The sequence below is a fragment of the Cetorhinus maximus genome, chromosome 7 (genome assembly GCF_964194155.1).
Source record: "Cetorhinus maximus chromosome 7, sCetMax3.hap1.1, whole genome shotgun sequence".
Classification (NCBI taxonomy): Eukaryota; Metazoa; Chordata; class Chondrichthyes; order Lamniformes; family Cetorhinidae; genus Cetorhinus; species Cetorhinus maximus.
The window spans coordinates 37995529-38020735 of record NC_135885.1 but is presented as its reverse complement, the minus strand read 5'-3'; the positions used below and the strand labels follow the sequence as shown (position 1 = coordinate 38020735).

The 25207-nt window shown below is 44.2% G+C and overlaps 1 protein-coding gene across 1 annotated transcript in view; it reads left to right on the top strand.

Annotated features, from left to right (window-relative positions):
• Nucleotides 1-25207, top strand: part of LOC144682449 (relaxin receptor 1-like) — a 241886-nt gene that overhangs the window by 102090 nt on the left and 114589 nt on the right. The window contains exon 5 of the mRNA XM_078544852.1: nt 18292-18363. Within this exon, the coding sequence (XP_078400978.1) occupies nt 18292-18363 (72 nt within the window). The remainder of the gene's footprint in view (nt 1-18291; nt 18364-25207) is intronic.

Here is a 25207-nt window from a genome sequence, read left to right as displayed (position 1 = left end):
AAGAAGGAGATTCTGCATAGTCAGTATGAGGAGCTTGGTACCAAATTAAGAAGCAGAACCTCAAAGTTCGTAATCTCTGGATTATTATTTGAGCCACGTACAAATGGCATAGGACAATTCAGATTAGAGAGATGAATGCATGGCTCAAAGCCTGGTGTAGGAGAAGTGGGGCACTGGCACCAATACTGGGGAAAGTGGAATCTGTACCTTGGGACAATCTACACCTGAATCATGCTGGGACCAGTGTTCTTGCAAGCTGCATAACTAGGGAAGTAGAAAGGGTTTCAAACTGAGTAGTGGGGGCAAGGGTACAAATTTGAGAAGATACAGCAAATCAAAGAGCAGAGACAAGGCAAAAGAGAAATGTATTATTACAGGAAATGAAAAATAGACCATGACAGGATGGGATAGAGGGTACAAATCTAATAGTAAATCAACAGATGAGACTAGAGGTGAAAAAAGAATAAAAAGATAAAACTAAAGACTCTGTATCTGAATGCACGAAGTATTTAAAACAAAACAGATGAACTGAAAGCACACATAGAAATAAATAAGTACGATTTGATAGCCATTACAGAGACATGGCTGCAGGAGGACATCGACTGGGACCTGATAATTAAAGGGTACAGGACATTTAGGAATGACAGGAAGTGAGGAAAAGAGGGATGACCTAAATTCAGGAAACCAGGATGTGGAAATGGTTTGGGTAGAGATGAGAAATGGTAATGGCATGACTTGTGGGAGTCGTGTACAGGCCCCCTAATAGTAATCACACAGTAGAATGGAGCATAAAGGAAGAAATAATGGGAGCTTGTCAGAAAGGTCGGCAATAATCATGGGAGATTTTAATCTACATATAGACTGGAAAAGTCAGATGGGCAAAGGTAGCACAGATGAGGAATTCATAGAATGTTTCCAGGATAGTTTCTTCAAACATATTCTGGAGCCAACCAGAGAGCAGGCTATACTAGACCTGGTGCTGTGCAATGAGATGGGATTAATTAATAATCTCATGGTGAAGACGTCTCTAGGTAGCAGCAACCGTAATATGATTGAATTTTGCATTCAGTTTGAGGGAGAGAGGAGTGGGTCCGAGACTATGTTTTTGAACTTAAATAAGGGCAATTATGAGGGCATGGAAGCAGAGTTGGCTAAAGTGAATTGGCAAATTAGCTTAAGGGATAGGTCAATAGAGATGCAATGGCAAACATTTAAGGGGATATTTCAGAATACACAGAGTAGATACATTCCAATGAGTAAGAAAAAGTTAAAGGGATAGACATACCATCCGTGTTTAAATAGAAAGGTTAAAGATAATATCAAACTTAAAGAAAAAGTATATAATTATGCATAGATAGATGGAAGGTCTGAAGATTGGACAGAATATAAGGAACAGCAAAGGATGACTTAAAGGTTAATAAGAAGGGAAAAATTAGAGTATGAGATAAAGTTAGCCAGAAATATAAAAACTGATAGGAAGAGTTTCTATAAATATTTAAAAAAGAAACGAGATAACAAAGTGAGCGCTGGTCCTATAGAAAGTGAGTCTGGAGAATTGATAACAGAAAACAAGGAAATGGCAGATGAATTGAACAGGTATTTTGCATCAGTCTTCACTATAGAGGATACAAGTGATATCCCAGAAGCAGCTGTAAATCAGGAAATGGAAGGGAGGGAGGAAGTCAGGAAAATTACATTCACCAGGGAAGTGGTACTGAGTAAATTGATGGAGCTGCAGGTTGACAAGTGCCCAGGTCCTGATGGACTTCATCTTAGGGTCTTAAAAGAAGTGGCTAGTGAGATAGTTGATGCATTGGTTTTAATTTTCCAAAACTCCCTAGATTTGGGGAAGGTCCCATTAGATTGGAAGATGACAAATGTAACTCCATTATTCAAAAAGTAGGGAGACAAAAAGTGGGAAACTACAGGCTCATTTGTTTAACATCTGTCATAGGGAAAAAGTTAGAAGCTATTATTAAAGAAGCTATAGCAGGGCACTTTGATAAGTTCAAGGTAATCAGGCAGAGTCAACATGGGCCAGAATTTCCTACTCATCGGAGAATGACGCCGGGCGAGCGTCCCAACGTCATAGAACACTCGCATGACATTTCGGTCGGCAGGCACGCTGCCAACTCCCGCGCAACAATTAACAGGCCTATTAAGGCCATTAAAGATCTAACTGAATTACATTTTTTGCTGCCCGTCCAAACTTGCGGTTGGTGGGCAGGCAAAATGACCAAGCGGCTTTTGGGTTTTTTGCGAAACCTCATCCACGGGCGGGATGAGGTTTTGATCCGTCATTAAAAAAAACTTTTAAATGTTCAAACTAATCTCCAACACGTCCCTCCTCATGACAGAATCACATGAGGAAAATGTTTTTAACAGATTTAAATTATTTTTTATTTTTCAAAATCTTCATCTCCCTGAGGCAGTTCTGTGCCTCAGGGAGCTTTTCCTGTGTGCATGTGCGAACTTGCGTGCCCCCCCCCCCCGCCCAACACATGCAGGCAGCGTGAAATCGTGGTCGGGCGAATGGTGGTCGGCTTCCTGACCACTCTCGCTTACACCCGCCTAGCCCGCCCGACGAGGGTAAAATCCTGGCTGTGGTTTTGTGAAAGGGCAATCATGTTTAGCCAATTTACTGGAGTTCTTTCAGGAAGTAACAGGTGCTGTGGATAAAGGAGAAGTAGTAGATGTATTGTACTTAGATTCTCAGAAGGCATTTGATAACGTGCCACATCAAAGGTTATTGCAGAAAATAAAAGCTCACGGTATAGGGGGTAACATAATGGCATGAATAGAAGATTGGCTGGTTAACAGGAAGCAGAGAGTAGGCATAAATGGGTCTTTTTTCAGGTTGGCAAGATGTAATGAGTGGTGTGCCACAGGGATCAGTGCTAGGACCTCAACTGTTTACAATTTATATAAATGACTTGGATGAAGGGATGAATGGGATGGTTGCCAAATTTGCTGACGACACAAAGATAGGTAGGAAAGTAAGTTGTGAAGAGGACATAAGGAGGCTACAAATAATTGAGTGGGAAAAGATCTGGCAAATGGAGTATAATGTGGGAAAATGTAAAATTGTCCATTTTGGCAGGAAGAATAAAAGAGAAGCATATTATTTAAATGGCGAGAGTTTACAGAGCTCTGAGATTCAGAGGGATCTGGGTGTCCTAGCGCATGAATCGCAAAAGGCTAATATGCAGGTACAGCAAGTAATTAGGAAAGCTAATGGAATGTTATTATTTATTGCGAGGGGAATTGAATACAAAAATAGGGAGGTATTGATTCAGTTTTACAGAGCACCAGTGAGACCACACTGGTTTACTGTGTACAGTATTGGTCGCCTTATTTAAGGAAGGATATAAATGTGATGGAAGCAGTTCAGAGAAGGTTTACCAACCAATAGCTAGAACGGGTGGGTTGTGTTATGAGGAAAGGTTGGGCAAGCTAGGCTTGTATCTGCTGGAGTTTAGACAAATAAGAGCTTGAATGAAATATATATAAGATCTTGAAGGGGTCTTGACAGTGTGGGTGTGGAAAGGATGTTTCCTATTGTGGGAGAATATAGAACTAGAGGTCACTGTTTAAAAATAAGGGGTTGCCCATTTAAAACAGAATTGAGGCGAAATTTTTCTCTGAGAGTTGTGAGTCTTTGGAATTCTCTTGCTGAAAAGGCAGTGGAAGCAGAGCCTTTGAATATTTTAAAGTCAAAGGTAGATAGATTCTTGGTAAACAAGGGGATGATAGGTTATCGGGGGTAGGTGGGATGCAGATTTGAGGTTACTATCAGATCAGCCATGATCTTATTAAATGGAAGAGCAGACTCAAGGGGCCAAATGACCTACTCCTGCTTCTTGTTCATATGTTTGTATGTACTGTGGGGAAGGCAAGGTCGGCCTTTCCCAACAAGCCAGTACAGATGAGCCCTCTGTGAGTTGACCACATTCTGATAATCACTGTGAGTGACATGGAATCTAGTATTCTGCCTGCTTATGGACTAAATCTATCTTCTCTCTGTTATAGGCATCACCAGGCCCAGACAGAGTTCTGCACCAACCATAAGCCCCAGCCCCCAGCCCACCTCAGAAGAGGATGCTCAGAATGCATCAGATGAAGATCTGTCACTGCATTCACCTGCACCCTTCACCAGCGCAGAGACACACACCCCGGTGGGTCATATATCTAGATTAGGCTTGGGTTCACGTCTGGGGAACACCTCGCTGACATGTCTCTGCAGCAGTCGGAGGCAGTGACAGACCAGGCCTCTGGCACTCAGAGGACTGCTGGGGATCAGGCACCTGCTGAGTCCGAGTCAGGTGATGAGCCTATGCAATTGGCCATCTCTAACAAGCTAGAGATGCAATGACAGGTGGCAAAAATCAGGTAGAGTTGCAAGAGATAGTCAACAGCCAAGAGCAAGGGACGGTGGAATCCACCTGCGTCCTGTCTGATATCATGGCTCCAACATGCGAACACCTCAAGGTCTCCATGGAAAGGGTGGCGGTTGCCTTGGAGACCTTGGTCCAGCAGATCCTGTGGATTTGTAGAGCTGGCTCCAAGAAGGACACGAGCGGTTTTTTGATGGTGCTCCCATTGAATCCAGAGGAAGCGGTGGAGGCATTGCTGATGTGATTTTTCTACTGCTCTTATGTGTCACTGATACACAGTCCATGTCTCACTGCAGTACAGGAGTGTGGTGACGACAACTGCTCTGTACACTAGGGCCTGAATTTTCCCGTCGGCGATTTGGGGCGGGGCCCGCTCGCCGACGGGGAAATGACACAGGATGATGTCGGGCGGTTATGTCAACCTTCTCTGTAGAAGGCTTAGAAAATCTCCCAAAGATACTCGAAAACCACGAGGTGAAAGAGAGAGAGGAACTTAAAACAATTACCATTACCAAGGAGAAGGTACTGGGAAAATTATTAGACCTAAAGGCTGACAAGTGCCTAAGACCTGATGGTCTGTATCCTAGGGTCTTAAAAGAAGTGGCTGCAGAGAGAATAAAGGCATTGGCTATAATCTTCCAAAACTCCTTAGATTCTGGAAGGGTGCCAACAGATTGGAAAATAGCAAATGTTCAAGAAAGGAGGAAGTCAAAAGGCAGGAAAGCATAGGCCAGTTAGCCTAACATCTGTCATAGGGAAATTGCTACAATCCATTATTAAGGAGTTTATGATAAAGTAGGATAGTTAGAAAATCATAAAGGGATCATGCAGAGTCAACATGGTTTTATGAAATGGAAATCGTGTTTAACTAATTTATTAGAGTTCTTTGAGGAAGTAACAAGCAAGGTGGATAAAGGGGAGCATGTAGATGTGCTATTCTTGGATTCCAAAAGGCACTCAAAAAGGTGCCACATCAAAAATTACTACACAAAATAAGAGTTCATGCTGTAGGGGCTAACATATTAGCATGGATAGAGGATTGGTTAGCTAACAGAAAGTGGAGAATGGGATAAATGGGTCAATGTCTTTATTCATTCATGGGCTGTGGGTTCTCTGGCTAGGCCAGCATGTATTGCCCATCCCTAATTGCCCTTGAGAAGTGGTGGTGAGCTGCCTTCTTGAACTGCTGCAGTCCATGTGGTGAAGGTACACCCACAGTGCTGTTAGGAAGGAAATTCCAGGATTTTGACCCTATGACAGTGAAGAACGGCGATATATTTCCAAGTCAGGATAGTGAGTGACTTGGAGGGGAACTTTCAGATAGAGGTGGTCTCATGTGTCTGCAGCCTTTGTCATTCTAGATGAGAGTGGTCGTGGGTTTGGTAGGTGTTATCTAAGGAGCCCTGGTGAGTTCCTGCAGTGCATCTTGTAGATTGTACACACTGCTGCCACTGTGCATCGATGTTGGGGGGAATGAATGTTTGTGGATGGGGCGCCTAACCAGCTAGCTGCTTTGTCCTGGACGGTTTCAAGCTTCTTGAGTGTTGTTGGAACTGCACTCATCCAGGCAAGTGGAGAGTATTCCATCACACTCCTGACCTGTGCCTTGTAGAGTTTGGACATGCTTTGGGGAGACAGGAAGTGAGTTACTTGCCGCAGGATTCCTAGCCTCTGACCTGCTCTTGTAGCCATAGTATTCATATGGCTCATCCAGTTCAGTTTCTGGTTATGGTAACTCTCAGGATATTGATAGTGGGGGTTTCATTGTAATGCCATTCGACGTTAAGAAGCAATGATTAGATTCTCTCTTGTTGGAAATGGTCATTGCCTGGCACTTATGTGGCACAAATATTATTTGCCACTTTTCAGCCCAAGGCTGGATATTGTCCAGGTCTTGCTGCATTTGGACATGGACTGCTTCAGTATCTGAGGAGACGTGAATGCTGCTGAACATTCCACAAACATCATCGAACATCCCCTCTTCTGACCTTATGGAAGGAAGATGATTTATGAAGCAGCTGAAGATGGTTGAGCCTAGGACACTACCCTGAGGAACTCCTGCAGTGATGTTTTGGAACTGAGATGATTGACCTCCAACAACCTCAACCATCTTCCTTTGTGCTAGGTATGACTCCAACCAGCAGAAAGTTTTCCCCTGATGCCCATTGACTCCAGTTTTGCTAGGGCTCCTTGATGCCACACTCGGTCAACTACGGCCTTGATGTCAAGGGCAGTTATTCTCACCTCACCTCTGGAGTTCAGCTCTTTTGTCCATGTTTGAACCAAGGCTGTAATGAGCTCAGGGACTGAGTGACACTGACAGAGCCCAAACTGAGCATCAGTGAGCAGGTTATTGCTAAGCAAGTGCTGCTTGATAGCACTGTTGATAACCCCTTCCATCATTTTACTGAGGATCAAAGGTAGACTAATGAGGCGAAAATTGGCCAGGGTGGATTTGTCCTGCTTTTTGTTTACAGGACATGCATGGACAATTTTCCACATTGCTGGGCAGATGCCAGCGTTGTAGCTGTATTGAAACAGCTTGGCTAGCGGCGCGGCAAGTTCTGGAGCACAAGTCTTCAATACTATTGCAGGAATATTGTCAAGGCCCCATAACCTTTGCACTATCCAGTACCTTTAGTCATTTCTTGATATCAAGTGGAGTGAATCGAATTGGCTAAATACTGGCATCTATGATGCTGGGGGCCTCCGGAGGAGGGCGAGATGGATCATCCACTCAGCATTTCTGACTGAAGATTGTTACTTCAGATTTATCTTTTGCACTGATGTGCTGGGCTCCCCTATCATTGAGGATTGGGATATTTGTGGAGCCTCCTCCTTCAGTGAGCTGTTGAATTGTCCACCACCATTCAGGACTGGATGTGGCAGGACTGCAGAACTGAGATCTGATCCTTTGGTTGTGGGATTGCTTAGCTCTGTCTATCACTTGCTGCTTATGCTGTTTGGCAGGCAATTAGTCCTGTGTCAGGCTGCCACCTCATTTTTTGGTATGCCTGGTGCTGCTCCTGGCATGACCTCCTGCACTCTTCATTGAACCAGGGTTGATCTCCTGGCTTGATGGTATTGGTAGAGTGGGGGCTATGCCAGGCCATGAGGTTACACATTGTGTTCGAGTACAATTTTGCTGCTGCTGATGGCCCACAGTGTCTCATGGAGGCCCAGTCTTGAGCTGCTAGATCTGTTCGAAATCTATCCCATTTAGCACAATGGTGATCGTAATGCCACAACACAATGGAGGGTATCATCAATGTGAAGATGGGGCTTCGGCTCCACAATGACTATGCGGTGGTCACTACTACCAATACAAGATGCATCTGCGGCAGATTGGTGAGGATGAAGTCATATATGTTTTTCCCCCCATCACCTGCCACAGATGCTGTCTGGCAGCTATGTCCTTTAGGACTTGGCCAGCTCAGTCGATAGTGGTGCTACCGAACTAGTCTTGATAATGGACATTGAAGTCCCCCATCCAGGGTACATTCTGCATCCTTGACACCTTTGATGTCTCAAGTGGTGTTCAACATGGAGGAGCACTGATTCATCAACTGAGGAACAGTGTTACGTGGTAATCAACAGGTTTCCTTGCCCATGTTAGACCTGATGCCATGACACTTCATGGGGTCCAGAGTTGATGTTGAGGACTCACAGGGCAATTCCTCCCAATGGTATACCACTGTACCGCCGCCTCTGCTGTGTCTGTCCTGCCGGTGGGACAGGACATACCCAGGGATGGTGATGGTGGTGTCTGGGACATTACCTGTAAGATATGACTCTGTGAGTATGACTATGTCAGGCTATTTCTTGACTTGTCTGTGAGACAGCTCTCCCAATTTTGGCACTAGTTCCCAGATGTTAATAAGGAGGACTTTGCAGGGTCGACAGGGCTGAGTTTGCCATTGTCATTTCTGGTGCCTAGGTTGATGCCAGGTGCTCCATCTGGTGTTGTTCCTTTTTTGACATTTTGTAGTGGTTTGATACAACTGAGTGGCTTGCTAGGCCATTTCAGAGGGCATTTAAGAGTCTGTGGGACTGGAGTCACACATCGTCCAGACCAGGTAAGGTTTCCTTCCCTAAAGTACATTAGTGAACCAGATGGGTTTTTACAATAATCGATAATGGTTTCATGGTCATCATTAGACTTTTAATTCCACATTTTTTATTGAACTCAAATCCACCATCTGCCATGGTGGGATTCAAACGTAGGTCCCCAGAGCATTACCCTGGGTCTCTGGATTACTAGTCTAGTGACAATACCACTACACCATCGCCTTGTAAGGATCAGTGCTGTGGCCTTAGCTATTTACAAACTATATTAATAACTTAAACAAAAAGATAAAGAGTAATGTCTCTAAGTTTGCTGATGTTACAAAGCTAAATGGAAATGTAAGTTGTGAGGAGGATACAGAGAGGCTGCAAAGAGATATTAGACAGGCTAAGTGAGTGGGCAACAAGATGGCAGATGGAGTATAATGTAGGGTATTGCGAGATTATTCACTTTGGTCGTAAGGATAGAAAAGCAGAATATTTTTAAGAGGTGTGAAACTTGAAAATGTCAATGATCAGAGAGACTTGGATGTGTTCATACAAGGAACTCAGAAAGTCAGCATGCAGGTACAGCAACCTGTTAGGAAGGCAAATGGCATATTGGCATTTATTGCAAGGGGATTGGAGTACAGGAATAAGGAAACCTTGTTACAGGGCATTGGTGAGAACACACCTGGAGGACTGAATGCAGTTTGGGGCTGTATTTTATGCGGAGGGGCACATAAAATATAATGGGTGGCTAGGCCCCTTCTCACCCACCCATGACTCATTCCACATAAAACAGTAGGGCAGGTGAGTGTTGAAATCAACAGCCTGCCCATTGTAGAGTAAAGGGTCAATGGCTATGTTAATTAGACAATGATGTTAATGATGATATAAGCATGACATCAGGAGTCAGGTGACTAAGAAAGCTCCAAGGGAGCAATACACAGAATAGTCTGTGTCCTGAGAACAATGTACTTACCATGAGATCTTGGATGTAAATAGTTCTAAATAAATAGTTTCAAGGAAAACTAAATACTGACTGTCTCTCATAGAGTAAGAAAAATGTCATCAAGCCAGAAGACCAAACAAGTAAAGGGCATCAAGCACTAAACGTGGTGACAGCCCAAAACATGGTGGCATGAAAACTGAGGCCACAGATTGGTAACCCATGGGTGAAGACGTTGGAACAGTTCGACTTCACAAAGTAGAAGAACAAAAATCAGATGTACCTTGGTAGGGGACAGTGAACAAACAATTCATGATGTCAGCAGCCATTGATCAGCCACTACTCCTTCTCAGCTCTACAACACATTGAGGGTCCACAGCAAGGACAACAGTGGGAGCTCTGGAGGTGACAACTCCAAACAGCTTCAGACTTACAAGACAGAGCGCAGGTCAGTAGCCTTTTAAATATGATTGGTGCCATAGCTGATGATGCCCTGGCAAGACAGGGAATCGAGGAGACATCGGCATCCTACAAGGAGGTTTTGAGGGTCTTCACTAATTACTTCAGCCCCAAGAAGAAACTGGTCATAGGACAGGCAAGACTGAACCAGAGGTGCCAAAGGCCGGGTGAATCCGTTGATTCATTTATTAATGACTTGTATAAACTGGCCAGTGGTTGCAGCTGTGGAGCTTTAAAGCACGAGTTAATTCGCAATCGCATTGTAGTCAGTGTGCGCAACGATGCGCTGTTGGACTTCTTGCAAACCAAGGGGGATTTAACGTTAGAGAAGGTTGAGCAGTTTGCAGGATAGGCGGAGCTGCAAAAGTAGAATTGGGATGTGCTTCAGGGAGGCATTGAGGCTCGGGAGAGGTCGATCCAGTATGTAGGCCCAAAGTCCAGAACTCCGTCAACTAAAAGCCGATGAGAAAGCCGGCAAAACCGTTGAAGGGGCGGAAAGGACCCTTCCAACTATTTTAAAATGTTCCAGATGCGGCTCCAAAAAGCAGCATTGCTGCAAAGGCTGCCCAACAGTGGTAGCCAAGTGCTTTCTCTGTGGCAAGACAGGACATTTTAAACAATTCTATAGAGTTAAAGTTCAATTTAAAGGACAAAAGCTGAAACAAGCTTGCAACCGTTGTGAAGTCCAAGAAATTGAAAATACAGCATCTCAACCTGACAATTTCCTAGGAGAAATTAAAGATCCTGATGAGCAGTTTTGGTCTGTAGAGCTGGAAACCCAAGGATATAGAACATAATTTAAACTGGACACAGGGACTGGAGTCACAGTTTTATCAGATAAATTGGACTGGCTTCATGATGGGCTTAAGCGAGTAGAAATCCATCCATCTAAAATAAAGCTCCAAGGGCCAAGGAGCACATTCCTCAAAGTGAAGAGTCAGTTTACTACAACACTTAGGCATGAAGATGGAGAAATTATTGAAACTCTTTATATTTACAGAACCAGTAAATTTCTCAGCTCAACAGGGCTGCGTGCTTAGGAATTGGTCTTCTACTAAAGGTCAATGAAGTAACAAAAGAGGACAACGGAGCAATATTCAGGGATAAATTTCCAAAGTTGTTCCGAGGACTGGGAAAGCTCAAAGCTGCAGCAGGAATTGAAGTTGTCTCATTACGCAGTGAGCCAGTCTTTATTGAAGAAACACCTTCCATTGGACCACAGGAGGAAATTGCAGATCTCGCACTTCTCTTTGGAGACAGGCTAGAAGAGGCAAAAACAAGATGCACTAACAAAGACAGTGACCATCCACTAAAGGATGACTTTGGTTGGCTCTTTTGAGGCAGAGTTCAAGAGAATGTAGCCGCCACAGAGGCAGATGTTCTGTTAGAAGAAAATGTCCTAGATCTTACTATGCTGTTTAATTCCACTGCCAATGATTGAGAAATCCTTGTCGTCTCTTTTGAGGAGAATCATCCTTTTGTTGAAGAAGGTAATAAAGAGGTTATTTGTTTACTTATTCCACTGAGCCCACCAACAACATGCATCAACAATTGCAAGCAGTCAGCAAAAAGCTACCCAGGGAGAATGAGATGCTTAACTCCAAATTGGATAAAACCAATAGTGAAAGTTCAGAGCTTATTAATTTGTACAAATGTAAGCTGCAGCTCACACTTAGATCTCACCAACAAGTCATGGATCAACTCAACCCTTCTTTCAGCAAAGAGGCCCAAACTACAGAGCTTCTACAGCTGAAGAGCACTATTCAGGAACTTCCTATAGAACCCGGTCCTGAAGTTTATTCCGTTGTTGATGATGGCCCAATCCTAGTTTCTCCTGCTGATTCCAAGATCCCATTGTCTGCAGCAGAGCAGCCTCACACTGAAGCAAGCATGGAAATGATAACATTACCTACAGAAACTAAAACTCCTATCCTAAACGTAGTAGGGAAGTCTTCCTTTCCTTGTATCCTGTAATGTCTTCAGGATGCTCTTTGTTCTTCTTTTCATCTAGCAGATTCATTCATGACTCAGGTATTGACTCACAGCAGTGGTGAATGATACAGCTGTGAAGTTCTTCATCAGAGCTGAATGTGTTTCATTTTGTCAAGCCGGTGCTTTCGCTTTTCTCCAATGTGCAATGCAGAGGAAGATAACAGGGAGAATTTCAGTTCGTTGTCTCCTTTTTCAAGGGGTTGTGATCATTCAAGCCCTGAAGGTTTCTTTCTTAAATCAGTGGATTTCATTGCCTTTACATTCAGGCATCGTAAGAGTCACAGCCAAGGAGTCAGTAGTCGTGTGAAGCTGTTATCCCACTCCACCAATGATTGCTTTCCAAGGAAACATACACCCTGCACATCTTCCAAGGGAGCTGAGAACAATAAAAGCAAAATACTGTGGATGCTGGAAATCTGAAATAAAAACAGAAAGATCAGAAGTGGGGATGTTCACTGATGATTGCACAATGTTCAGCACCATTCATGACTCCTCAGACACTGAAGCAGTCCATGTCCAAATGCAGCAAGACCTGGACAATATCCAGGCTTGGGCTGATAAGTGGCAAGTAACACTCACGCCACATAAGTGTCAGACAATGACCATCTCCAACAAGAGAAAATCCAACCATCGCCCCTTGATGTTCAATGGCATTACCATCACTGAATCCCCCACTATCAACATCCTGGGGGTTACCATTCACCAGAAACTGAACTAGACGAGCTATATAAATACAGTGGCTACGAGAGCAGGTCAGAGGCTAGAAATCGTGCGACGAGTAACTCACCTCCTGACTCCTCAAAGTCTGTCCACCATCTACAAGGCACATGTCAGGAGTGTGATGGAATACTCCACACTTGCCTGGATGAGTGCAGCTCCTACAACACTGAAGAAGATGGACACCTTCCAGGTCAAAGCAGTCTGCTTGATCAGCACCACATTCACAAACATTCACTCCCTCCACCACCGACACACAGTAGCAGCTGTGTGTACCATCTACAAGATGCACTGCAGGAATTCACCAAGGCTCCTTAGACAGCGCCTTCCAAACCCATGACCACTACCACCTAGAAGGACAAGGGCAGCAGATAGATGAAAACACCACCACCTGGAAGTTCCCTTGCAAGTCACTCACCGTCCTGACTTGGAAATATATCGTTGTTCCTTCACTGTCGCTGGGTCAACATCTTGGAACTCCCTTCCTAACAGCACTGTGGGTGTACCTACACCACATGGACTGCAGTGGTTCAAGAAGGCAGCTCATCACCACCTTTTCAAGGGGAACTAGGGTTGGGCAATAAATGCTGGCCCAGCCAGCGAAGCCCATATCCCGTGAATGAATAAAAAAAAAGGAAATGCTGGAAAAACTCAGCAGGTCTGTCAGCACCTGTTGGGAGAGAAACAGAGTTAAGGTTTCAAGTCCGTAGGACTCTTCCTCAGAGCTGAAGAGAGGTAGAAATGTGATGGATTTTATACTGTTGAAGAGCGTGGTGGGGGGCGTGGTTGCAGCAGGTAGAGCAAAATAGGAGGTCAGATCCTTGTCAAATCTCTCTTTAGCTCCCACCTATCCCATAGCTTCTATTTTGCTCCACCTGCCCAACCCACCCCTACTGTCTTCAACAGTATAAAATCCATCACATTGCTACCTCTCTTCAGCTCTGAAGAGTCACACGGACTCAAAATATTAACTCTGTTTCTCTCTCCACAGATGCTACCAGACCTGCTGAGCTGAGAACGGTGTTGGGATTGATGCCTTTGGCAGAAGTAATGTGGAGTAGTGGGGAGGAGGCAGGAGTTGGATGGAAATGCTAAACAGTACATGAGGTTAACAGGCGGTGGGAATGTAATGTAAATAGTTTAACAAAATAATGTAACATTTTTGAGATTATACTTGGGGAAATGTACAGTAAAGGGTTATGTTAATTAGACAATGAGGGCATGAAAGCAGAACTGGCTAAAGTGAATTGGCAAATTAGTTTAAGGTGTAGGTCAATAGAGATGCAATGGCAAACATTTAAGGGGATATTTAAGAATAGATACATTCCAACAAGGAAGAAAAAGTCCAGGAGTCGGACACGCCATCCATGGTTAACTAGAAAGGTTAAAGATAGTGTCAAACTTAAAGAAAAAGTATACAATCGCGCAAAGATAGGCGGAAGGTCAGAAGATTGGACAGAATATAAGGAACAGCAAAGAATGACTAAAAGGTTAATAAGGAGGGAAAATTTAGAGTACGAGGGAAAGCTATCCAGAAATATAAAAACAGATAGAAGAGTTTCTATAAATATTTTAAAAAGAAATGAGTTAACAAAGTGAGCGTTGGTCCTATAGAAAGTGAGTCTGGTGAATATGGAAAACAAAGAGATGACAGATGAATTGAACAGGTATTTTGCATCAGCCTTCAATATAGAGGATATAAGTAACATCTCAGAAGCAGCTATAAATTAGGAAATGGAAGGGAGGGAGGAACTCAGGAAAATTACATTCACCAGGGAAGTGGTACTGAGTAAATTGTTGACGCTGCAGCTTGACAAGTGCCCGGGTCCTGATGGAATTCATCCTAGGGTCTTAAAAGAAGTGGCTAGCGCAATAGTTGATGGATTGGTTTTAATTTTCCAAAACTCCCTAGATTTGGGGAAGGTCCCATTAGATTGGAAGATGACAAATGTAACTCCATTATTCAAAAAGGGAGGGAGACAGAAAGTGGGAAACCATAGGCCAGTTAGTTTAACATCTGTCATAGGGAAAATGTTAGAAGCTATTATCAAAGAAGCTATAGCAGGGCACTTGGGTAAGTTCAAGGTAATCAGGCAGAGTCAACTTGGTTTTCTGAAAGGGAAATCATGTTTAACCAATTGATTGGAGTTCTTTCAGGAAATAAAATGTGCTGTGGATAAAGAAGTAGTGGTGGATGTACTGTACTTCGATTTCCAGAAGGCATTTGATAAAGTGCCACATCAAAGGTTACTGTGGAAAATAAAAGCTAATGGCATGGGGGTAACATATTGGCATGGATAGGAGATTGGCTGGATAACAGGAAGCAGAAAGTAGGGATAAATGGGTCTTTTTCAGGTTGGCAAGATGTAACGAGTGGTGTACCACAGGGATCAATGCTGGGACCCCAACTGTTTACAATTTATATAAATGACTTGGATGAAGGGTTGGGTGGGATGGTTGCCAAATTTGCTGATGACACAAGGATAGGTAGGAAAGTAAGTTGTGAAGAGGGCATAAGAAGTCTACAAAAATATATAGATGGGTTAAGTGAGTGGGCAAGATCTGGCAAACGGAGTATAAAGTGGGAAAATGTGAAACTGTCCATTTTGGCATGAAGAATAAAAGAGAAGCATATTATCTAAATGGTGAGAGATTGCAGAGCTCAGATTCAGAGGGATCTGGGTTTCTTAGTGCATGAATCACAAAAGGCTAGCATGCAGGTACGGTAGGTAATTTGGAAAGCTAATAGAATGTCATCATTTATTGCGAGGGGAATTGAATACAAAAATAGAGAGGGTATGCTTCAGTTATGCAGGGCATTGGTGAGACCACATCTGGAGTACTGTGTACAGTATTGGTCTTCTTATTTAAGGAAGAATGTAAATGCATTAGATGCAGTTCAGAGAAGGTTTACTAGACTAATACCTGGAATGGGTGGATTGTCTTATCAGGAAAGGTTGACAGGCTAGGCTTGTATCCGCTGGAGTTTAGAAGAGTAAGAGGCACTTTGATTGAAACATATAAGATCCTGAGGGGATGTGGAGAGGATGTTTCCTCTTGTGGGAGAATGTAGAACTAGGGGTCACTGTTTAATAATAAGGGGTCACCCATTTAAGACCATAAGACATAGGAGCAGAAATTAGGCCATTCGGCCCATCAAGTCTGCTCCGCCATTCAATCATGGCTGATAGGTTTCTCAACCCCATTCTCCCCCCTTCTCCCCGTAACCTTTGATCCCCTTACCAATCAAGAACCTATCTATCTCGATCTTAAATACACTCAATGACCTGGCCTCCACAGCCTTCTGTGGCAATGAATTCCATAGATTCACCACTCTCTGGCTAAAGAAGTTTCTCCTCATCTCTGTTCTAAAAGGTCTTCCCTTTACTCTGAGGCTGTGCCCTCGGGTCCTAGTCTCTCCTACTAATGGAAACATCTTCCCCACGTCCACTCTATCCAGGCCTTTCAGTATTCTGTAAGTTTCAATCAGATCCCCCCCTCATCCTTCTAAACTCCATCGAGTATAGACCTAGAGTCCTCAAACGTTCCTCATATGTTAAGCCTTTCATTTCTGGGATCATTCTCGTGAACTTTCTCTGGACTCTCTCCAGGGCCAGAACATCCTTCCTGAGATACCGGGCCCAAAATTGCTCACAATATTCTAAATGTGGTCTGACCAGAGCCTTATAAAGCCTCAGCAGCACATCCCTGTTTTTATATTCTAGTCTTCTCGAAATAAATGCCAACATTGCATTTGCCTTCCTAACTACCGACTCAACCTGCAAGTTAACCTTAAGAGAATCCTGGACGAGGACTCCCAAGTCCCTTTGCACTCCAGATTTCTGAATTCTCTCCCCATTTAGAAAATAGTCTATGCCTCTATTCTTCCTACCAAAGTGCATGACCTCACACTTGCCCAAGTTGTATTCCATCTGCCACTTCTTTGCCCATTCTCCTAACCTGTCCAAATCCTTCTGCAGCCTCCCGCCTCCTCAATACTACCTGTCCCTCCACCTATCTTTGTATCATCTGCAAACTTAGCCAGGATGCCCTCAGTTCCTTCACCTAGATCATTAATGTATAAAGTGAAAAGTTGTGATCCCAACACTGACCCCTGCGGAACTCCACTAGTCACTGGCCACCATCCTGAGAAGGACCCCCTTATCCCCACTCTCTGCCTCCTGCCAGACAGCCAAACTTCTTTCCATGCTAGTACCTTGCCTCTAACACCATGGGTTCTTATCTTACTGAGCAGCCTCCTGTGTGGCACCTTGTCAAAGTTAAAACAGAGATGAGGCAAAATGTTTCTCTCAGAGGGTCGTGAGTCTTTGGAACTCTCTTCCTGAAAAGGCAGTGGAAGCAGAGTCTTTGAATACTTTTAAGGGAGAGGTGGATAGATTCTTGGTAAGCAAGGGGATGATAAGTTATTGGGGGTATGCAGGATGCAGATTTGAGGTTACTATCAGATCAGCCATAATCTCATTAAATGGCAGAGCAGGCTTGAGAGGCCAAATGGCCTACTCCTGCTCCTTGTTCATGTGTTTGTGTCTCTTGTGTTCTTGTGTCCCGCTTTGCTGCAATAATCTCTAAAAAATTTCTAGCAATTATCTGTGTGCATAACTTCACTTTCTGTAACGCTGTAATGTTTTGGCACATTTCATATCAGATTTTTTATATAATGTCCTATGTTTACAGTTAGTTGTTAGTGATTTTGTTTATATAAACTTGTGTAATTGCACAGTTTGGCCAGAAGATGGGGTATGGAGTAAATTTCTAGGGCTTAATTTGCCATTTGGCATTGAGACCCTGACATCAGGATCAAATAAGGGTTCCAACCTCCACTGTATCGGGAGTGGTCACTCAACACAGTTTCTGTAGGATTGGCCAATTAATGTTCAGAGGGCATGATGGTTGTTCAATTCATGATGGTGGGATGGCTTCCATTGCTGGAGAGCTAACAGGTGGTCCTCCAGCACTGAGAGAGCTGCAACTTGTTAAGGGAGAGAGAGGGTGATTCAAAATGGAGGTTCCCTCTCAATACTTGTAAAATTGTTGAAATTTTAAATGGGAAGGGAGGGTGTGGAATGGTGGATGAGGGGTGTTTGGATGTCAGAAAAGTGATATGGAGCAGTGGGCCCCATTTTGATGTGAGAGGCTACCTGTTTTCACTGGCCATGTTTTGACCACAGTTGGCCAGCTGGTGCGAGAAAAGGGCCTTAGTCGGTCCTTGAATCGGCTACCTGCCACTTGTGGGCCAGCAGCTGTTCTGCCTCAGACCCATCCATTTTGAAAATTGGCTGGGAGGCAGGAAGATGCTAGTAAACTGGCACACCGTTCTGTTACGGTGATTTTTCTGTCTTCCCAGCCCCATCAGGCTTTGATAATCCAGTCTCTAAAGTGTCTGTTACAGCTTGGAAATGCCAAAAGACCAGTCCTTGAATCCTGTGGGGTCTCGCCCCCTGAATTTGCGACCCTCAACAGGTTCAGAAGCAGGTAGAATCCAAGGATCACACGCCTGTGATTTTTCTGCACCCATAGCTTATTTGGTTGCTTAAACCTTTGGATTAATGCCAGATGTAAAAGATTTCCTGTGTGTACTCGTTATACACATGCCATTGTTAATATATCATTTTTGAATCAACTTAACAAAATTTTCATGGCTGACATTGTGAAAGAAATTTTACCCCACACCAATTGCACTTTAAATATTAAAAGTACTTTTCTCTATAATAGATCTTTGAAGAGCAATAAAATCAAAAGTCTGCCTGCCGATGTTTTCATCTTGTACAACGACCTGGATCAGTTGTGAGTGTATTTCCATCTTTTGTTTCCATCATGCCTTACTTTCTATATATTTTCTTAACTTCCAAACTTTATTTATTCTTGTTTTCGTAATATTGCTTGGTTTTTAAATACTATTTTGAATGTCAAATTTAAATGATCTCTTTCATGAGTTTAACTGGCCACTGTTCTCAGGATGGCATACATATACTGTGGAAAATCTTATTTTATATATTTTTCCTAAATAAAATTAGAGAACATAAGAACATAAGGAGTAGACCATAGGCCCCTTGATTCTGCTCCACCATTCAGTATGATCATGGCTGATCTTCATCCTCAATTCCACTTTGCACCTGCTCCCCATATCCCTTAATTCCCTGAGAGACCAAAAATCTGTCCATCTCAGCCTTAAATAGATTCAACAATGGAGTATCCACAGCTCTAGGATAAAGAATTCCAAAGATTCACAACCCTCTGAGTGAAGAAATTTCTCTTCATCTCTTGTGCTAAATGATGGACCCCGTACTGAGACTGTGCACCCACGTTCTAGATTCCAATGTCTGCTGTGTCAAACCCCTTCAGAATCCTGTATGTTTTAATGAGATCACCTCTCATTCTTCTGAACTCCAGAGAGCATAAATCTAATTAATCAGCGCCTCATCATAGGGTACCCTGTCATCCAAGGAACCTATGTAGTGAACTGAACCCTTTTTCATGGTTTTCTGACCTCTCTCTATCATGCACCATTTAGTGTAAGCAAGTTAGCTACTTTCAAGCTTTCAACAATACTGCTGGGTAATCAGCTACAAAGAGTTTGTTTTACCTGAATTTGTACACCACATTTGCACCTGTCCTGACATAAATTCAGCAGGAAGGTTCTAGTCTAAAGCACCTCCAGCAATGTTAAAGTGACAGAGTGAGAGTAGCTCCAAAGAAACTCCTGGTCATAATATTTTATTATCAGGTGAAAAGAAGTGGCTTGTGGTAACTTACCCTTCCCTCACATACAGGAAATATCTGACCTTTCCTCTGCAGCTCCCTCCAATGGCAAAATTATGATCATGAGCTGATGGAGGGGACTAAAGTGGACCACATGGCCCCTCTTTTTCTCCGCACTTTGCAGCCACATAAGACTCAAACGAGTCTGATATACATCTGCCCACTTCTGATGGAAAGTGTGCAAGATGTGTTCTTGGTAAAGTAGTGTGTGAGCACACATGCCTAGCAACCATTGGCAATATACAGAGCAGGCAGATATGGCAGATTGTAATTGCCAGGCTGACCAAATCCCAAGCTACCACAACAGTTTGTATTTGTATTACGGGAAGGTATGTGCACTTGAGTCAGAAGTAAAGATTCCACTACCACTTCTAGAGATTTTAAATATCAAATTAAAACATTTATTAACACAAGATAAGAAAACTTAAACACGTAAGATTACAGTTATACTGTTAAATTTAGTTGTATAACATTTCCCAAAAGATTTCTACCTAGCTAGACTCCTAAACAAACACCCTTTTCCAGGCAACAGTCCAAATAGATTCTTAATCTATAAAACATCCAGTACTATTACCACAAGGCACTCACTGTTGCTATAAGGAAGGTATTTCACAGCTTGTCTCTTCCTCTCACTCAACAATGGAATTCTAAGGCTTTTAACAACACCTTGCTTTCTGAAACAAGCAAGCACTTCTCTGAGGTGGCTAGAGGCTGCTTTTTCACAAGTCCACCTTTCAAGATCTCACATGGCCACTTACCATACAGCTTTCAATCTTCACTTAAATATACTTTCTCCCTTTTGATCTTTAAAACCCATTATTTTAAACTTTATTTGTAAGTTAACTTTCTCAGAAAATAAACATCTTTCATGTTGTCATTATGGCCAGCACTTTCGGGAAAAATAAACTTAATAACTTTCCCTTATTTATTTACAATTTTGCCAGCTGTAAAACTTCCGATCATGCCTCCTTAAAATTCAAACCTCTCAACTTATCAACAAATGCTCATCCATTTCCATTTTAATATGTCTGCTTTTACACCTAATTCCTTTGATGATTTAAACCTTGCAGTCTGACTGTCTTCAGTTTAATTAAATTAGTCACACACACAATGCACACACACAGTCCCCACAAGTCTGCTTCAATATCCCACTGTAAGAATAGGGAATAAATGAAATTTCCTTTACAACTCCATCCTTCTGGAAAAATGAACCATCATAATTATGAAAGACGGTTTCAGTTTCTCAACTCATTACTTACTATACTTATCTATATACACAAAACTATTACGCTACCAGGTACATGCATTAACATGACAATATACACAAAGCCTTTGTACCAACAGATATCATTTCAGTCCATTGTCCATGTTTCAAATGTCCAATTTCCTTTGAACTTGAAACTGTTGACAATGCATCTGCAATCAACTTTTGTCACCCAACCACACATATAATCTGTAAATTGAACGGTTGCAGCAATAGGCCCATCTGGACAGTCTGGCACTCCAGTTTCAAAATTTTTCCAGAAATTTTAAAGGATTGTTGTCTGTATAAACAATTGTTTCTGAAGAATTGCTTGCAACATAAACCTCAAAATGCTAAAATGCTAACACAAGATCCAGAGTCTCTTTTTTGATGGTTGAGTATCTCTTCTGATGTATCTTCAGCTTCCATGAAAAATATCCTACGGGCTTTTTGATTCCTCTTTCATCTTCTTGTGACAACACAGCAGCAATACCCAAATCACTCGCATCAATTTCCAACTTGAACTGCTTGGCATAATTACGAGCTTTTTTTATTATTCATTCATGGGATGTGGGCTTTGCTGGCTGGGCCAGCATTTATTGCCCATCACTAGTTGCCCTTGAGAAGGTGGTGATGATCTACTTTCTTGAACCGCTGCAGTCCACGTGGTGTAGGTAGACCCACAGTGCTGTTAGGAATGGTGTTCCAGGATTTTGACCCAGCAACGGTGAAGGAACGGCGATATATTTCCAAGTCAGGATGGTGAGTCACTTGGAAGGGAACTTCCAGGTGGTGGTGTTCCCATCTATCTGCTGCCCTTGTCCTTCTAGGTGGTAGTGGTCGTGCGTTTGGAAGATGCTGTCTAAGGAGCCTTGGTGAATTCCTGCAGTGCATCTTGTAGAGGGTACACACTGCTGCTACTGTGTGTCGGTGGTGGAGGGAGTGAATGTTTGTGGATGTGATGCCAATCAAGCAGATTGCTTTGTCCTGGATGGTGTCCAGCTTCTTCAGTGTTGTAGGAGCTGCACTCATTCAGGCAAGTGGGGAGTATTCCATCACACTCCTGACTTGTGCTTTGCAGATGGACAGGCTTTGGGGAGTCAGGATGCGAGTTACTCGTTGCACGATTCCTAGCCTCTGACCTGCTCTTGTAGCCACAGTATTTATATGGCTAGCCCAGTTCTGTTTCTGATCAATGGTAATGCCCAGGATGTTGACAATGGGGGATTCAGTGATGGTAATACCATTGAACATCAAGGGGCGATGGTTAGATTCTCTCTTGTTGGAGATGGCCATTGCCTGACACTTGTGTGACGTGAATGTTACTTGCCACTTTTCAGCCCAAGCCTGGATATTGTCCAGGACTTGCTACATTTGGATATGGACTGCTTCAGTATCTGAGGAGTCGCGAATGGTGCTGAACATTGTGCAATCATCAGCGAACTTCTAACCTTATGATGGAAGGAAGGTAATTGATGAAGCAGCTGAAGATGGTTGGCCCTAGGATACTACCCTGAGGAACTCCTGCAGTGATGCCCTGGAGCTCAGATGACTGACCTACAACATTCACAACCATCTGCCTTCGTGCTAGGTATGACTCCAACCAACGGAGAGTTTTCCCCCGATTCCCATTGACTCCAGTTTTGCTAGGGCTCCTTGATGCCGCACTTGGTCAAATGCTGCCTTGATGTCAAGGGCAGTCACTCTCACCTCATCTTGGGAGTTCAGCTCTTTTGTCCATGTTTGAACCAAGGCTGTAACGAGTTCAGGAGCTGAGTGGCCCTGGCGGAACCCAAACTGGGCATCAGTGAACAAGTTATTGCTAGGCAAGTGCCACTTGATAGCACTGTTGATGACCCCTTCCATTACTTTACTGATGATGGAGATTAGACTGATGGGGCAGTAATTGGCTGGGTTGGATTTGTCCTGCTTTTTGTGTACAGGACATACCTGGGCAATTTTCCACATAGCCAGGTAGTTGCCAGTGTAATAGTTGTAGTGGAACAGCTTGGCTAGGGATGCGGCAAGTTCTGGAGCACAAGTCTTCAGTACCACTGCTGGAATGTTGTCAGGGCCCATAACCTTTGCAGTATCCAATGCCTTCAGCCGTTTCTTCATATCACGTGGAGTGAATCGAATTGGCCGAAGATGTGATGCTGGGGACCTCCGGAGGAGGTCGAGATGGGTCATCCACTTGGCACTTCTGGCTGAAGATTGTTGCAAATGCTTCAGCCTTATCTTTTGCACTGATGTGCTGGGCTCCTCCATCATTGAGGACATGGGTATTTGTGGAGCCACCTCCTCCAGTGAGTTGTTTAATTGTCCACCACCATTCACGACTGGATGTGGCAGAACTGCAGAGCTTGGCTCTGATCCGTTGGTTGTGGGATCGCTTAGCTCTGTCTATCACTTGCTTATGCTGTTTGGCACACAAATAGTCCTGTGTTATAGCTTCACCAAGTTGACACCTCATTTTTAGGTATGCCTGCTGCTGCTCCTGGCATGTCCTCCTGCACTCTTCATTGAACCAGGGTTGATCCCCTGGCTTGATGGTAATGGTAGAGTGGGGGATATGCCAGGCCATGAGGTTACAGATTGTGTTCGAGTACAATTCTGCCGCTGCTGATGGCCCACAGCAGCAGCAGCAGAATCAGGTGCTGCCAAAACTGGTGCAGTAATCAATACGGTTTTTAACCCGTCAAATGCATTCTGACACTCCTGTGTCCATTGAAATTTCTTATTCTTTTTCAGTAGTTTAATCAATGGAGCAACCACACTGCTAAAATTTGGTACAAACTTCTGGTAAAATCCACTCATGCCTAAAAATCTCAAAACTTCCCGTTTTGTTATAGGCACTGGGAAATTCACAATGGCTTTTACTTTCATGGCCAGAATTTTCCCATTGTCATGCAGGGGTGGGCCCCGCACGCTGGTGCATAAAATAACGCGCAGTGACATCGGGCGAGCATCCCGACGCCATCGCAGTATTCAAGTGGGCGGGTGCGCAATGTTCTCGGATGTGCGCCCGCCATTAATTAATCGGGTACTTAAGGCCCTTGAGGCAGCAACTGTCTGCAATTTTTCGGGGCCCGTGCGATCTTCAGGACATTGCATGGGCGCAACGGGCAGGTGGGCAGGAGGCATTTGTATAAACCTCATCCACGGGCGGGATAAGAGGGGTGAGTGGGGTCGCGAATGGTATCTGTTAGATATTTAACTGTGAAAGTTACTACTACTTGCCTGTGTGAGCAGGAATACTTCAAAACTCACACCAGCTGCTTGGACAAGAGTAACAGCCTTCAGTTCAGGACTCTACAATAAAGATCATTTCTGGGGCCTTGCTAGTTTCAGGAAGCCTTCCCTTAGCCTGGGAATAGGAGTTGTGCTCTCCACTGGAGACACCTCCTCTGAGGAGGAAGGGAGGGCCAGAAGGGGAGGAGGCCAGGAGTTCACATTCAGCCTCCAGGGGAGCCACCTTTGGGATGAAAGATGTAGGCACAAGGGATGCAGGGCCAACAGGAAGTCCAAGGTGGAAGGGGCTGCAGAAGACGCCAGGATATACAGGTGGCAAAGCAGCTACCTCAATATGTCTGAGGTGCAGTGCTGAAGGACTCTGTCTCTCAAGGGAGACAGTCACCTCCATTTATCAGATGATAGGCCTTGAGATTTGCGCCAATGGGACACCCCATGCCAGTGGCGCTAAAGATCACAGCTGCCCTCACCTTATATGCCTCCGGCTCTTTCCAAGGGTCGGTGGGTGATCTTTGCGGAGTCTCCCATTCAGCTGTCCACACTTGTGTCAAACAGGTGACAGACGCTCTGTTCAGGCATGCATTGACTTTCATCCACTACCACTGGGATGAGGCCAGTCAGACAGAGCGAGCCAGAGGCTTCGTGGCCATTGCTGGCTACCCCCGTGTCCAGGGTGCAATAGACAGCACACATGTGGCCATCAAGGCGCCAGCAGGTGAGCCCGGTGCCTTCGTCAACAGGAAGGTCTTCCACTCCATGAACATGCAGATAGTGTGTGATCACAGGATGCAGATTCTGCAAGTGTGTGCAAGGCACCCAGGCAGCTCCCCCGACACTTACATACTCAGACACTCCCAGGTGCTGAGGCTCTTCAGTACTCCAGCCCAGCTTGATGGATGGCTGCTGAGTGACAAGGGCTATCCCCTCAGAAGGTGACTCATGACGCATCTCCTCCATCCAAGAACAGAGGCTCAGCAGCGGTACAATAGGAGCCACGCCTCCACAAGAGCTGTGGTGGAGAGAACCATCGGTTTTCTGAAGATGCACTTCCAATGCCTGGATCGTTCAGGGGGCACACTACAATATACCCCAGATCGTGTGTCACTGGTAGTGGTTGCATGCTGCGCTCTCCACAATCTGACACTGGAAAGGGGCAACACAGTGGACAAGGAAGATGTAGACGCAGTTGCTCCGGCTGCACACGATGAGTCCAGCAGTGAGTCCGAGGATGAGCATGCATGGGAGAACACTGAGGGTGTAGACGCTGACCCGGGCATACTCCAGGGAGGCAGGGACACCCAGGAGGCTTTAATCCAAAGAACCTTCAGCTAGCCCACCACAGATGGACCTCCAACACACGCCTGGGCTGCAGGT